The sequence below is a fragment of the Carassius auratus genome, chromosome 17 (genome assembly GCF_003368295.1).
Source record: "Carassius auratus strain Wakin chromosome 17, ASM336829v1, whole genome shotgun sequence".
NCBI lineage: Eukaryota > Metazoa > Chordata > Actinopteri > Cypriniformes > Cyprinidae > Carassius > Carassius auratus.
This window is the reverse complement of record NC_039259.1, coordinates 26,664,428-26,680,361: the sequence shown is the minus strand read 5'-3', so window position 1 is coordinate 26,680,361 and position 15,934 is coordinate 26,664,428. Positions and strand designations below refer to the sequence as shown.

The 15,934-nt window shown below is 35.7% G+C and overlaps 1 protein-coding gene and 1 pseudogene across 2 annotated transcripts; one reads left to right on the top strand and one right to left on the bottom strand.

Moving 5' to 3' along the window:
- LOC113117809 (dnaJ homolog subfamily C member 17-like) overlaps nt 1-9,114 on the top strand; it is a 48,211-nt pseudogene extending 39,097 nt beyond the window's left edge.
- A 1,996-nt stretch (nt 9,115-11,110) lies between these two features.
- LOC113117827 (GTP cyclohydrolase 1 feedback regulatory protein-like) lies at nt 11,111-14,364 on the bottom strand. Of its 2 annotated transcripts, none has more exons than XM_026286761.1 (3): nt 14,158-14,364; nt 13,156-13,247; nt 11,111-11,793 (listed from the first exon to the last, which is right to left on the bottom strand). In XM_026286761.1, exons 1-3 carry the CDS (start codon nt 14,191-14,193, stop codon nt 11,655-11,657), a joined length of 267 nt encoding a protein of 88 aa, XP_026142546.1. In that variant the 5' UTR covers nt 14,194-14,364; the 3' UTR covers nt 11,111-11,654. The 2 variants fall into 2 exon arrangements, with proteins under 2 accessions (XP_026142546.1, XP_026142545.1); XM_026286760.1 differs by having other exon boundaries at nt 11,131-11,793; nt 13,156-13,250; nt 14,158-14,321.
- Nucleotides 14,365-15,934: the final 1,570 nt, after the last annotated feature.

Sequence of the window (15,934 nt, the reverse complement as noted above, 5' to 3'; positions counted from 1 at the left end):
ATCCATCCATTCATGATTCTATCACTCCATCCATCCTCCCACTCATCCATCCATCATTCTGTTGCACCATTCAACATTCCTCTGTCATTTTTTTTCTGTTAATCCATCCATCCACCCATCGATCATTCTATCGCTCCATCCATCCACCCATCCATCATGCCTCCATCCCTCCATCCATCCGTTGTTCTATTGCTCCATCCAACAACCATCTATTATTCTATTTGTTTGTATATCCATTCATACATCCTGTTGCTCCCTACATCCATTGTTCTGCTTTTCTATCCATCATTCATCCATCCATTGTTCTGTTGCTCCATCCAACACCCATCCATTATTCTAGCTGTTTTTCTACCCATCCATCATTCTGTCGTTCATGCAACAATCACCCATCCATCATTCTATCACTCCGTCCATCTCTTTATGTTAGTTTTAAGAACTATTTGGGTCAAAACATCAAATGGAATTGTTTATCTTCTGACTATTAGAAGATGCCATACAGGGCTGATGATCCTCACAGACTTTGGCGAATCCAGTGAAATCTGTTCCTCAGAAGTGTCCGGTTTCCCGGCAAACAGATAAAACCGGTTCACCCTGACAACTTGCTCATTTCCGAAACCCGTCCACATCCAGTCGCAGATTCTGACACACAGACATCAGTATATTACAGTTACTGGAAAAGAGACGCTTGATGCTCAGTACAGTAGAACGAATTTGCTCTGTGTGTCCTTATGCTTGTCAAGTGCTCCAGTGTTATTCCAGGACAGACTTGGGACATTCTGTTATGAAATATCTTGTCTAGTCATTTGAAAATGCCCTGGACAGAGTTAAGGGAAGCACTATTATTTTTTTTTTCCTCCCAAACAACATGAAAAGATCATCTAATGTTCCTGCTGGGATCCCGGATGGACGCCAGATTCCGAGGGGAAGCTCCAGAACTGGGTTTTCTCCACGCTTGCTTTCCATCAGAGTCCTTTCAAACTCGTCCAATAAACAAAGGGCCGCCCTTCCTTCATCGGCTTCAAAGAAGCAGGTCGTCCTCCACACATGCAACCATTCACATAAACCAAACATCAGCTCTTCATCATAACGTTTATCCAGCGCTGGAACTGCCAATTTCAACGGCTCTCTGACCAGAAGAACTTTCATGCAAACATATAATCAAGACGTTACGATGGCTTTAGCTGTCCGAGGCCCAACAGCCACACCACACTGAGTTTAGCCTGATTCCTGCTATGCGTCCTGATGACTTTGGCCTTCTTTTTTCGAGAGCCTGAGATTATTGAGTCGCGTCCAGACTCTGGTTTCTGCGGTTGTGTTTTGTACAGATTTCTTCTTCTACTCTGTTCTTCTTGTTTCTGGGAAACGCTTCCAAGTGCTCTTGCGGCTGCTATTGTCTTATTATTGGTCTTCGAATTTTCTTTTTACTCTTAATCGCTCAGCTAAACAAGCCTATGAGTGATGAAATATCGCATGCTTAACAATCACGTGTTGTCTTCATAGGCAGCATGAGTGAATGATTAGCACTTTAAAATGTGCATTTTTAATTATACTATTGCATTTGAATGCTGAATGCAATATATTACGCTTTATAATAAACATTTCTATTGATTTGTCCGCCATGCACTGCAGTGCATTCTGGGATAGCTTTCTCCATTTTCTCCCTCGCTGTCTAGGTAGGGAGCACACTAGGTTTTTGGAACAGACTAGGCTATATATGGTTTTCAAAGTCAAAATCAATTAATGTTTTTACTCACCAATGCTGGATTTATTTGATCAAAAATACATAAAAAATATTGAAATATTATTATGATTTAAAATAGCAGTGAATATCTCTTTAAATATAATTTATCAAATTTATTTCTGTGATGCTCCGCTGTATTTTCAGCATCATTCCTCCAGTCTTCAGTGTCACATGATCTTCAGAAATCATGAAAATATGATGATTTACTGCTCAAGAAACACTTCCGATTATTATCAATGTTGAACACATTAATATTTTTGTGGAAACTGTGATGCATTTAATTTTTTAGGATTCACAGATTAATAAAAAGTTCATTTTTGTAATGCATCCTTGATCAATTCAAATAAAACTATTCAGTGCATTATTTTAGCTACTTTCTCAAGAACACTAATATCATTCTGGCATAGTTTTATGTATTTTTATTGTATGTTGCGTGTTATTAATGCAGTGTGCGTGCTAATACACGTCTGTCCTTCTGAGATGTTGACCTCCTCACGTCTCCTGGCACACACATGTGATTATTAAATCAAGGATGTGCCGTTTGGAGAGTTTTAAAGCAATATTTGTGCTCTGCGCTGCACATTAATGAGATCAGATGGGATCACACACACACTATGCCAGCTTTACTGTAAATACAGCTTTAATGGATAACCGTGGGTGTGTGTTACATTCTTCACTGAATGCCTCTGACGTTATAATGAAGAGAATGTGATCGAATCTGCTGCACATTAATGAGCTTTTACTCAGAAAATCAGTATGTGATTATGTTGTATAATGAGTATTTCTGAACATCTGTGTTCTGTAGCTGTTGGCATGATGAGAGTTATCGCTCCAAAACTATCCAGACAGATTGAAGGATCGAGTTAAAGTTAGTTGTGTTTATCTCGCCTCTTTTATTTACTTTTAGGTTTGCTGCCGCCACATTAACACAAGCATGCATGCTCATGTTCACATTTACTACATCAGAATCCGTTTTTTTTTTGTCTTTTCTTAAACCCGTTTATAGTTGTGTGCAACTACATCCATACTTTGTTCAAACGCCTTTATTAGCTTTAGCCTTTTGTCTGTATTGTGTGACCAGGTGTCCTGGGTAAGGTTTTATTCTTTAACACAGAAAATAAATTGCAGTACAGTCAAACAATAATTGTAAGTTGTGTCACATTTTTAAAAGTATTTTATATTCAAAATTACAGGACTAAATGACTACAGGCCTGTGGCTCTAACGTCTGTAGTCATGAAGTCATTTGAAAAACTGGTGCTGGGCCACCTGAAGGACATCACTGGGCCCTTGCTGGATCCTCTTCAGTTTGCCTACAGAGCAAACAGGTCTGTGGACGATGCAGTAAACATTGGACTGCATTATGTTCTGCAACACCTAGACAGACCGGGGACTTATGTGAGGATCCTGTTTGTGGACTTCAGCTCGGCCTTCAACACGATCATCCCAAACCTCCTCCTGCCCAAACTAAATCAGCTCTCCGTGCCCACCTCCGTCTGTCAGTGGATCAACAGCTTCCTGACAGACAGGCAGCAGCTAGTGAGGCTGGGAAAATACACATCCAGCACCCGTACAATCAGCACCGGAGCTCCCCAGGGGTGCGTTCTCTCCCCACTGCTCTTCTCCCTGTACACTAATGATTGCACGTCTAAGGACCCCTCTGTCAAGCTCCTGAAGTTTGCAGACGACACCACACTCATCGGCCTCATTCAGGACGGTGACGAGTCTGCTTACAGACAGGAGGTAAAAGAGCTGGCTGTCTGGTGCAGTCTCAACAACCTGGAGCTTAACACCCTCAAAACAGTGGAGATGATCGTGGACTTCAGGAGAGACCCCCCTGCACTCCCCCCACTCACCATCATGAACAGCACTGTGACTGCAGTGGAGTCATTCAGGTTCCTGGGCACCTCTATCTCTCAGGACCTGAAGTGGGACATTCACATTGACTCCATTGTGAAAAAGGCCCAGCAGAGGTTGTACTTTCTCCGCCAGCTGAGGAAGTTTAACCTGCCACAGGAGCTGCTGAAACAGTTCTACTCCACCATCATTGAATCCATCCTCTGCACTTCAGTAACTGTCTGGTTCAGCTCAGCTTCTAAATCTGACCTCAGAAGACTACAGAGGGTAGTTCGGACTGCTGAGCGAATCATTGGTTCAACCCTCCCATCTATTCAAGAACTGTACTTATCCAGAGTGAGAAAAAGGGCTGTCAAAATCACTCTGGACCCCTCACATCCAGCACACTCCCTCTTTGAACTGTTGCCATCTGGTCGACGCTACAGAGCACTGAGCACTAGAACGACCAGACACAGGACCAGTTTCTTCCCTCAGGCAATCCATCTTATGAACAGCTTATAATAACGGCGGACACACTACACTTTATATTTATATACACACACACTTTATTTATCTAACACACATACTTAGTATACACTTAAATTTTGCACACAATATATATGTACATACATAACTTCATTTTGTAATATACTTGCCTACAATTGTCATTTGTATATTGTTATTCACTCTCTACTTATTTGTATTTTTTATTCTTTTATTATGTGTTTTATGTTCTGTCGCTGTCATTCTGTTGTACTGCGGAGCTTCTGTCACGAAAACAAATTCCTCGTATGTGTAAACATACCTGGCAATAAAGCTCATTCTGATTCTGATTCTGATTCTGATTCTGATATAATATATATTTTTTCATAATTTATAACCTTTTAACTTTTTTATTTTACATGCATTTTATTAAAAATGTATATATATTTTTTTTATTCACTCATATATATATTTTTAATAAATGTGCATATTTATTTAAATTTAGTTAAAATCATATTTAATTAATATTTAACCAATTTTTTATTATTTATATATATATTACGCGTGTGTGTTTGTATTTTAATATTTTATTTTATTTTTTATATTTTATTTAATTGTATATATAAATATACAATGTATTTTATATTTATTAATTTTATCTTGAATTTTTTTAATTTTAATTTTACATGTAGCTTCTCAAATAATATGAGGTCATAAACATTTCTAAACTACGTTCATCTGTAGCAGACAGTTATGGGAATAAAATAGCAATGTTTAAGACTCCTTGTTCAAAAAACAGACACTGAAAATAATGATGCTAATAATTTAAAAAATAAAGTGTTAACTTCGTGACTAGTAAATAAACAGAAGTGCCTTTATATCCTTGCATCCTTGTGCAAAGTTGAAGTAGTTTCTCCATTCAGACTCATGTGATCTGTTCATTTTTCTTGATTTGGTTGTGTTGTAGTGGCTATGAGCCTCATAATGATCTTAATTAGGCGTCTGACACTCGTTTATTACTCTGAACGCTTGTGTTGACAGATGTGGAGGAGGTTCTCAGGCTTTCAGCACTCGATCTCAACTCCAATTATATAAATATGAAATAAAATATAAATGTTATATAAAAACCTTACAAAATTTAAAAAGTAGAAACTGCCTTGAAAACAAACTAAAATACGTTTAGGTACTACAATTACTGAAACGGAAATAAAAACAAATTGAGGCTGAATAGAATTTAAAAAAAAAGAAAAATTACAAGTGTTTCTATCATTAACTAAAACTAAATGTAGTTGTTAACCGAAATAAAATGAAACAAATGTTACATAAAGATATTCAAAACTTTAGTTTTTGAAATGTTTCCTAAGCAACCGAATAAATAAGTTTAATTTTAAGTAGCAACGTTTCTAAAAGTAAAACTGAAATAAAAATAAATTAAGGCTAAATAGAAAAAAATAGAACAAAATAAAAAAAAATACAAATAACAAGCAGATATTATTAACTAAAATTATGAATCATTTGTCAATCACTAATGTTTATGAATCTTTTTTATGAACTGAAATAGTTGAAATAAAATCTTAAATAAATAGAAATGTTAATAGAGTCAATGGAAATAAAAATAAATTGATTTTTTAAAAAGATGACATGCATAATGTTAACTAGAAACTATTATTAACATGGGATTTTAAAATAAAGCTGAAATAAAATATGAATTTTAGATACAAAATGTAAAAATAACTTGTTGCCTTACAGAAATAAATAAATACATTTACAGAAATAAATTAGAAAATTACTAAAACTATACTATATTCCAGTGAGTAATTATAACTGACTCTGGATCTGAAATTTAGTGTGCACCTGTGAAAGTGCTTCATTTTTAGTTCAGATTGTATTAAAGTAATTTCTATGTGCAGCTTAAAAACTGTCCCTGTTTCAGCTTGTTTTAATGTGTGTAAGAAAGAAAAAGAGTGATGTCAGTTCACATGAACTCATTTAACAGATGCTGTCGTCTCGTCACAGTTGTGTTCACACTCAGAAGCGTCTGATTCACGTCTCTCTGTGCTTTAGTCATGAACCGCACACACACACACACACACACACACACACACGGCATGCTGGGAAGTCTGATCATGAGTTTGGAAAGCGTAATTACGTGATGTTGTTGAGTGACTTTGGTCAGGCAAACATGAACGCTTCTGGCAAATTCTTTTTCAATTAACACAAGAACACAATTCTTGTTCAGTGCTGCCATTGACTAAAACCAGTAAACGTCGTTTTAATTCATTGGAAAAGCTAAAATATAATAGACATATTAGATTAAAGGGTTAGTTCACCCAAATAGCAAAATGATGTCATTAATAACTCACCCTCATGTCGTTCCAAACCTGTGAGATCTCCGTTCATCTTCAGAACACAGATATTTTAGATTTAGTCCGAGAGCTCTCAGTCCCTCCATTGAAGCTGTGTGTACGGTCTACTGTCCATGTCCAGAAAGGTAAGAAACACATCTTCAAAGTAGTCCATGTGACATCAGAGGGTCAGTTAGAATATTTTGAAGCATCGAAAATACATTTTGGTCCAAATATAGCAAAAACTACGACTTTATTCAGCATTGCCTTCTCTTCCGTGTCTGTTGTGAGAGAGTTCAAATCAAAGCAGCTGGATATCCAGTTCGCGAACGAATCATTCGATGTAACCGGATCTTTTTGAACCAGTTCACCAAATCGAACTGAATCGTTTTAAACGGTTTGCATCTATAATACGCATTAATCCACAAATGACTTAAGCTGTTCTCTTTTTTTAATGTGGTCTAAACAAACCAAAATCCCGGAGTAATTCATTTACTCAAACAGTATCTGACTGAACTGCTGTGATGAACACTGAGCCGAGCCAGATAACAAACAATAGACTGACTCGTTCACGAGTGAAGAACCGGTTGCATTGGTTTTCGGATCACCAGTAGTTCTTTCTGACAGTTCGGTTGAAGAAAACGGTTCACCAGTTCTTTTGCGCTCGACGTAATGACATCATTGGCGTTGACTGCAAGCCTTCGGTTTACCCGCGCTCATAACACTAGCACAGAATCAGTTCAGAATCAGTCACCAAAAGAATCAGTTCAGTTCAGACGCTCTGTGTGTCGGTTTGCTTCACGCTGAATCACACACGCGCAGTATCATCAGCTCCTCGGTTCACGAATCGGACACGTCTGACAGAAACGGTTCTTCACTCGTGAACGAGTCAATGTTTTGTTCGTTATCTGGCTCGGCTGTAATGTATTTCTGTGATGCTCCGCTGTATTTTCAGCATCATTCCTCCAGTCTTCAGTGTCACATGATCTTCAGAAATCATGAAAATATGATGATTTACTGCTCGAGAAACACTTCTGATTATTATGGATGTTGATGTTTTATTTTTGAGGAGAGAAGAGCAGCATTGATTAGCAGTGGGCTCTGTTTTCACTGGTTAGATCTTCTCTGTGTCTCTGGAGCCGTGATGTTCAGTGTTCAGAGTCTCTTCCGATGGAAACTTCTCTGGAAAGTTTGTGTAAAGAGATGCTGCTTTTGTTTGGTTTATTGAAGATGCAGCAGTTGTTTATTTACTTAATTGAGCTTGCGTGATATTTGCTGGTTAGGTGGGAGATGGAGCCTGAGCTCATGGAGCTGGAATGATAATCACGGCCCTCCTTCCGGAATGCTGTGCTTCCCCTCGCTCTCTCTCTCTCTCTCTCTCTCTCTCTCTCTCTCTCTCTCTCTCTCTCTCTCTCTCTCTCCATCTCTCTCTCTCTCTCTCTCTCTCTCTCTCTCTCTCTCTCTCTCTCTCTCTCTCTCTCTCTCTCTCTCTGTGTGTCTCTCTCTCTCTCTCTCTCTCCCTCTCTCTCTCTCTCTCTCTCTCTCTCTCTCTCTCTCCCTCTCTCTCTCTCTCTCTCTCTCTCTCTCTGTCTCTCTCTCTGTCTGGGGTTGATGCGAGACCCCAGTCATCTCTTCCAGATGCAGAATCACTTTCTCTGCTCGTCTCTGTTTGTAGACACGCACTCGCTTCATCTCTGCTCTTAAATCCTTCAGCAGCATTGATCCTGTTTCTCTTCAGGCGCTGTACGACATCTTTCAGCTCAATATTTCATTTTGATTCTAAACTTTTTTATTGGTATTTAACTGGACCATGCTTAATAGTACATTCAATTTCAGCTTGTCTCAAACAAATAGATATTACATGTATTATAATTATTTATTATTATAGAAAAAATGGCACTTCCATGTCATTGATTTGGATCAAATAATTTTTTTTATTTGGCTCCTTATTTTATTTTTTATTTTATTTGTTTTAATATTTATTTATATATTTATTTATGTATAAGGGTTGGGGGCTGTTTTAATTTTTTTATTTTATTCAATATTTATTTAAAAATTGCATTTGATTTTGAAATTGCATTTTACAAAAACACAACAAAATACAAAAATGCGTATAAAAATACTATAAAAAGTAAATAAATAAAAATAATGACAGTACAGAAGTTTAGTTTTTATTCTGTCAATACAAATTGTTTCAAAGCAGCTTTACAGAAATTCATGATATTAATTTAATTAATATTAATTAATTCAGTGTTTGCATTTAGCAGACGCTTTTATCAAAAGTGACTTACAGTGCATTCAGGCTAACATTTTTTAAACAGTTTAATGCATTAATGTGTGTAATAAGTTTTCTGATTGTGTTTGTGTGCGTCAGGGTTTCTTAAAAAGTCTTAATGCAGATTTTTACACATTAAGGAGCAGAAAGTCTTAAATTCATGGCATTATGGCAATGCAATGCAAAAAAAGAGAGAAAAAAAATGTTAACTTGCCTTCACACCTGCTGACTGTAACGTGTGTGTGTGTGTGTGTGTGTGTGTGTCAGAGCGCTCTGCGCAGCGAGCGTGATTACGAGAGCGTGGTGCTGATGAGACTCAGACAGGCGGAGGAGAGGAAGAGGCTGATCGAGGAGATGAAGAGGCAGGAGGAAGAGGACGAGACGGCGTGACTCTACAGTTAAACTCGCACTGATCAATAAAACCTTCTGATCAATATCTGTCAGTGTTGAGTTCATCGACTCTGAAACCAGTTCAGTTCAGCTCTATGAAGACTAGAGTGTTATTCTATTAAAGTGCAGAGAGATGGGAATGATTCAGTGTTTAATCGTGCCGTTCAGATCAGAGGCCATGCAGAATGATATTCTTTGGACAAACAGATGATTGTTATTATGACTGCTGAAATATCTTGCATTTAAAGTGTAATTGGTTCTTTAAAGTCAATATTTTTCATCAGTTGCATCAAGTTTTAGAGATTTAGAGTTAAGATTTTATCTTTTTTATTTCAAAATTCTGACTTTTTTCTCTTTTTTTGTAATTATGAGTTTACATCTTGATTCTATTTTTTTTATTTATTTATATTAAAGGTAATTGTGACTTTTTATCTCTCAACTTTATTCAGAGCAATCCTTATTCTGAAAAACCTAAAAAAAAAATTTTTTAATATAGATAATAGATATATTTTAGTTTATTTCTGTGGAGGAAACAACAGAATATTTTTGTCCGAAAAAAACAAAAACAAAAAAAACAACATTGTGGTTTAAAAAAAATATATATTTTTATTTTTATTTTTTTTTTTGGTTTCTAAGAGCATTTTATAATGCTATATTTTTCTTAGATTATCATCAGCCAATCCTGTGGCTTTAAGAGTCATTAGTCACATGACATTTACGGCTCAGCTGATTGGCTGTTGATGGCTGCAGGTAGTTATCATTCTTTCTTTGAGATGAGAGCGAAAGCCAGCAGATCTCAAGCTCATGGTGACAGCCCAAAATTAAATGTTACATTTTTCAGAAATGTTATTTGGAACAATGTGCACATGAATCATGTAAAGGGCCGTCTGTCATCTCTGTCCTGCGTGTTCAGTGCACATCCATCACTGCAGGATTGTGTGGCGTGTGGCGTGTTCCTCACCATCAAACCGCTGCGACTCCAGTGAGACCCTTTTCTCAGAAGCCTTTTAAACCTTCACATGGTTCTGTTTACTTCTGTGGCCTTTTCTCTGATGTTCCTGGAAAGAAGCGTCCCGTTCGCATTACAGCACAGGAAACACAATTACAGCCGGCGTCCTGAAGAAGTGTCTTCACCCGGAGTCACCCCACAGAGGAAGAACTGGAACATTCCCTTCAAACATTACCTCATTTACAATTTCTTTTTCAAGTTTAATTTTTTTTAAAATTGAAATGTAGAGAATTGGATTAGATTTTTTATAATAAAAAAAAAAAAAATTGGTTAGATTTTTGAACCCTTCATAGCTGGGTTATTATGTTAAAACTAAAATTAAAACCAATTAAAAACATTTGTTAAAAAAATAAATGCCTGAAAAAAAAAATATATATATATATATATTCAGAGAGAGAGAGAGAGGGATGCATTAAAAATAACTAAAACTGAAAATAAAAATTAATAAAATCAAAAACTGTACATATAAATTTAAAACACTAACTACTAAAAATTACAATAATACAACAAAACTACTAAGACGTCAACTAAAGTTAAAGTAAAATAAATACATTTGATTAAAAAAAAAAAAAAAAAAATCCAAATTGATTTTTGGCCCTTTATACAGTAGCTGGGTTATTATGGTTAACAAACTAAAACCATTAAAAAATTATAAAAATAATAATAAATATGGCTTTTTCAGTTAGTTGCATTTTTATCATTTTTATTTAGTTTTAACTTGATGTGCTAAAACAATTAAACCTGAAATAAAAATGAATAAAAACTATAGACCTATTTAAAACAAAAACAAGTACCTAATGACAAAAAAAAGCATAAAATCATAATAACATTTAAATAAAAGGACAACATAAACAAAAATTTAAATAGAGGTTAATAAAATTATATAGACTCATTAAAAACCTTTAAATAACTAAACTTTAAATGCAAAACAAAAATAAATACTGATTCAAAATATTAATAAAAACTATAAAAATATCTTAATGATACTAAAGTAACACTGTGTAGCTAAATACTATACGATCAGATTAGGCTTGAATATTTGCATCTTTGAATCACAAACATGCAGCACTTTTAAACCCCTTTGAAAAGATCGTACTTTTTATTTTATTGTTAATTACAGCTTGTCACACACATACAGAAACTATTTTAATATATCAGAGTTCAGTACAGACAAAATATATGTTCACGTACAAACACTGTAAACAACTGTTCAGAACTGATTTTGAGCTACAACAGGATTTTAAAAACTGATGTTTCGTTGCAAAGCATTTATTCAAGATAACGTCAAAGTCAACACTACAGATGCAACATAACAGAATAATGTTTCTTATGATGTTCCTTAATTAAATTGTTTATATTACTACAATCACTAAACAAACCCTACTTTCCCGTCATATCAGAGTGTTAACAAAAAGCTAAATCCATAAATCAGAGAAAGCACATTGATGATAATATTGCTAATTGAGACAGATGTTTTGATTTTAATAACCTCACACATGATAGTTTCTGAGATCTCTTGATTAATACCCTTCTTCGCCTCGTTTACCATGTTTACCTGCAGTACACGAGCCACAGAGTCACAGCGAGTCACTCGTCTCTTTATAGAGACACCAGACCAGCGTCTGACCGACTCCCGTCATGCTGACCACTCTGAACCCAATCTGTTCCAGTTTGTCCAAGACGAGTCTCGGCGGTTCGTCCACGTGATACTCGGAGCTGTGACACACACAGATATCACCAATGATTTAGTTAAAGATAAGCTTCTGTATGGAGTCAACTCAGGGCCAAATTTATTTGCGCATTGAGAAAAAAAAAAATGCTTTTTGCAAACAAAAATAAATAATTGCAAAAGTAAATGAAAGTATTATGAAAAAATAAATGTGCTTTTGCAAACAAAAATAATTGCAAAAGTAAATCAAAGTTTTGTTAAAAAAATTCTTTTTGCAAACAAAAATAAATAATTGCAAAAGTAAAATGACTGAGAAAAAAATAAATGTGCTTTTTGCAAACAAATATAATTTCTAAAGAAAATAGAAATATTGAGAAAAGATTAAATGAGCTTTTAAGCAAACAAAAACAAAAAAAAAATTGCAAAAGAAAATGAAATTATTACAAGAAAAAAGTAAGTTTTGCAAACCAAAATAAAAAACTAAAATATAAAATGAAACCGATTTCGTAACATTTTTTTTTCATGGCCATAGCTTCTAATATAATTTCAACACTGTTTTTATTTTGTGTTTCGATCAAGTGTGAGCTTACAATACTTTTCTTTGTGTCCCTGTCGTGAGCTCACACTCGAATGAAAAACAAAATAAAAGCGGCGTTGCAAATAAATTAGAAGCTATGATGGAAAATGTGTGTTGTGGAATCATTGATTTTCCTCTTTTTAATTCTTTATTTATATATTTTTTTCATTTTCCTTTGCAGGACTTTATTTTCTTTTGCAATACTTTAATTTCTTTAGCAAATATATTCAGACTCCACAGTGTTTGCTAATCCAAGTTTCTTTCTAATTTTGTGCTAGTGATGCATTTTGTAGGATTTCTGCTTTTAAGAATCATTTCTCTGTCGAAGAAATCTTGTATTAATCTTTAATCATCACAAACACATGATTCCTGTCCGAATCTGAGCCAGACTCTGATCAATTCTCAGCCCATTTTCACATCCATGACATTATTTGATGACTAATCCTGATTTCAAGGTTAGAATTATAGCTAATGACAGAAGAAAATGTTTTCTGCTTCATCTGTTCCAAACTGTGAAAAAGCTCATGTGTATAGTTCTTTTAATGGAGTATTTAAACATATACAGTTTTTTACATATTAAAAGTTTAACGATGCACTTTAAATAGTTCAGAGAGAAGCCTGTCATTTTTCTGCTAGTATTATTTTGAGAAGTGCATGAAAGCTGATGCATATACAATTTAAAATTCTATCTATTTAAAACGCTATCGGTTATTTTAAAATTCAGCATCATATTAAGCATTTTTGGCAAATCAGCAAAACGGGAAGCTAATGTCTTGGCTTTAACTCATTAGTCTGAAAATAACTACAACACATCAGGTTACCAAACACTTACAAGTTGTTTCCCAGCATGGTTGATTTCCGGGCTCCGAGGTAGTTCATGATGGATGGATCGGAATATTCGTCACCGACCATTGTGGGCCCCGTCTCCTGAAAACAAGCGCGGTTTGACCACTTAATATGATCTTATCTTCCTTTCAGCACTAGAACTGTGCTTTTATCACTGCAAATGTCTTTTGTTAAGTGTTTTTTTTTTTATGTTTGTTTCTTAATCAAATTTAGGAGAAATGTAGCACTGCATCAGTGTCTCATCAATGGATGCTCTGTAGTGAATGGGTGCCGTCAGAATGAGAGTCTGATAAAAACATCACAATAATCCATCAGTGAACATCCGGAGAAGACAAAACTTGAAACAAATCCAGCATTAAGATGATTTTAACTCAAACACATAGAGTCTATAATCCATAATCACACTTCCTCCAGTGAAAAAGTGCATCTGGTCTGAATCAGGAGAGAAATCTGCACAGATCAAGCAGCGTTTAAACAGCTCTAAACATTTTCCAGATGTTAAATGATGGACTGGAGTGCTGTGGATTATTGTAATGTTTTCATCAGCTGTTTGGACTCTCATTCTGATGGCACCCATTCATCTAGACAACATTTCGGATGGCATGAGGGTGAGCACATATTACTTTTTTGGCTAAACTATTCCTTTAAGTATGACTCTAGTATAGTGTATGCTGTGGCTTGAATCAATGATTCACTTTCACTTTATGCTCCAGGTCACACAGACAGGTGCACGAGCGACACACGCACGAAATGCAAACATTAGACTTCCTCGTTTGAATAGAATGATTATCATCACAAATCATTTAAAGTATAGAACACACATCATGTCAAAATATGTTTTCTGCGTAGGCGGGTTACTAATGTAACATCAACAACTCCAATGCAGCATGCATGCACCTGTAATCCTCTGATGCATCATAATATCATAATCACTGCTGTGCATGACGCTCAGATCTGCGCTCGCTTCAGTCTCGTGCTTCATACGCACCAGTCTGATCTGTGTGCTGATGAGGATGTACGGCATCCCGGCGCAGAACGGGCAACTTTCCAGCGGAATATCGAGGAGGGTCTCGGATGCGTCGCGTCTGTCTCCGCGCTGCGCTCGGCTCGTGTGCGCGCTCGCGCTGGAATGCGGAAACGCCCACCGCGCTCCACCAATCAGCGACTGCGAGCCGCTGGCGGAATGCGGAAACGCCCACCGCGCTCCTCCAATCAGCGTCCAGATGATGCAGGATATTATGTCAGATCATTGTTATGCATTAAAATTTTACATAATTAAATATGATGGATGATAGAAGTTATTAAAACTGTATTTCTGTACTTTCAAAACGTCCACCTCTTTAAATAATTTACAACCGGTTTTTTTTCTTTTTCGAATGTTGAGGCAACATATTCCATGTTACTATGTTGCAAACTGTGGGAGCTTTAACGTTACTTTGTAACATTAAAGTTAATTCGAATGTTCCCTGAACGTTCTGAAACAATGATGTCAGAAGAACGTCCAACTAGGAAAAAAGTTCCAAGAATGATAATTTGTGCTTATATTTTGAGAACATTATTAAAGACCAGACTACTTTATATGTTAATGTTAATAGAAGAAATTGTGTTCATAACCTTGAGAGAATGATAGATTCTTCCTCAGGATAGAATTTGAGTTACTGATTCGTTTCTATGTAATAAAAAAGGATCAGTTTAACAAACTCAACACAAGTGCATCATTTTCCTCTCAGTTCTCACAGAGACGAGAGATCTGACATGAAAGCTGCAGATGGGGAAAACAGTTTTAAACTGCAGACCTGTCAAGTAAACTTCAGGTTTAATGATTATATAATCTGGTTTATTAATCTTAAAGCCCTGACCAGACCATCCAAAATGAACCCATTCATTAAAAAGCTATTTCATTAGTGCATAGAGAATATTAGCTTGTGATATTAGCTGTTATTGATCTAAAAACACTCAGATATTGAGTTTGCTAATTTGCAAGGTTCATGTTCATATTACAGTGTCTTTGATTTCTCTTCAACCTTGGTGGTGACTTTCATTTCCTTACGGCAGAATTGCTAATTTCCTTCTAAAAGCTGTTGTAATCATTGTAAAACGAGGTTGTAGTCTCTCAGAGTGCTGAGGAAATGAAGTCCCAACAGCAGCAGGAGCTCGATAACATCAGTAATAACCGCAGTTAAACACGCGGATCTCAAAGCCTTCATCTGTTCTGGATTTACATGAGCTCTGATCAGTGTGATACTGGAACACCCTTTACACCTGCAGCCCTGTCCACATTACACTGCAACGTCAGTTAAGACACTGGATACTTCTACTAAACACTACATTCACTCGGTGCTGGTTTGGAAAAATAATTTGTGAAAAAAAAAGGTAATTGCAACTTTTTTTGTCTAACAATTTTTCTACAAAAAAAAGGGGTTTATGTCTTGCAGTTCTGTTTTTTTTTTTTAATTTGAAGTCACATCTCACAACAGGATTTGTTTCTTGTAATTCTAAGTTTATATTTCACAATTCAGACTTTTTTTTCTTGTAATTCTGAACTTATCACAATTCTGACAATGTTTTGTGTAATTCTGAATCTATTTCTCACAACTCTGACTTTCTTGTAGCTCTAAGTTTATTTTCCACAAATGTTAGTTAATTTCTTGTAATTCGAGTATATTTGTAGAAATTCTGACTTTTCTTGTAATTTTGAGTTTATTTCTTCCAGTGGTGACTTTTCTGATGTTGTTGTTGTTGTTATTCTTTCTAGCAATTCTAAC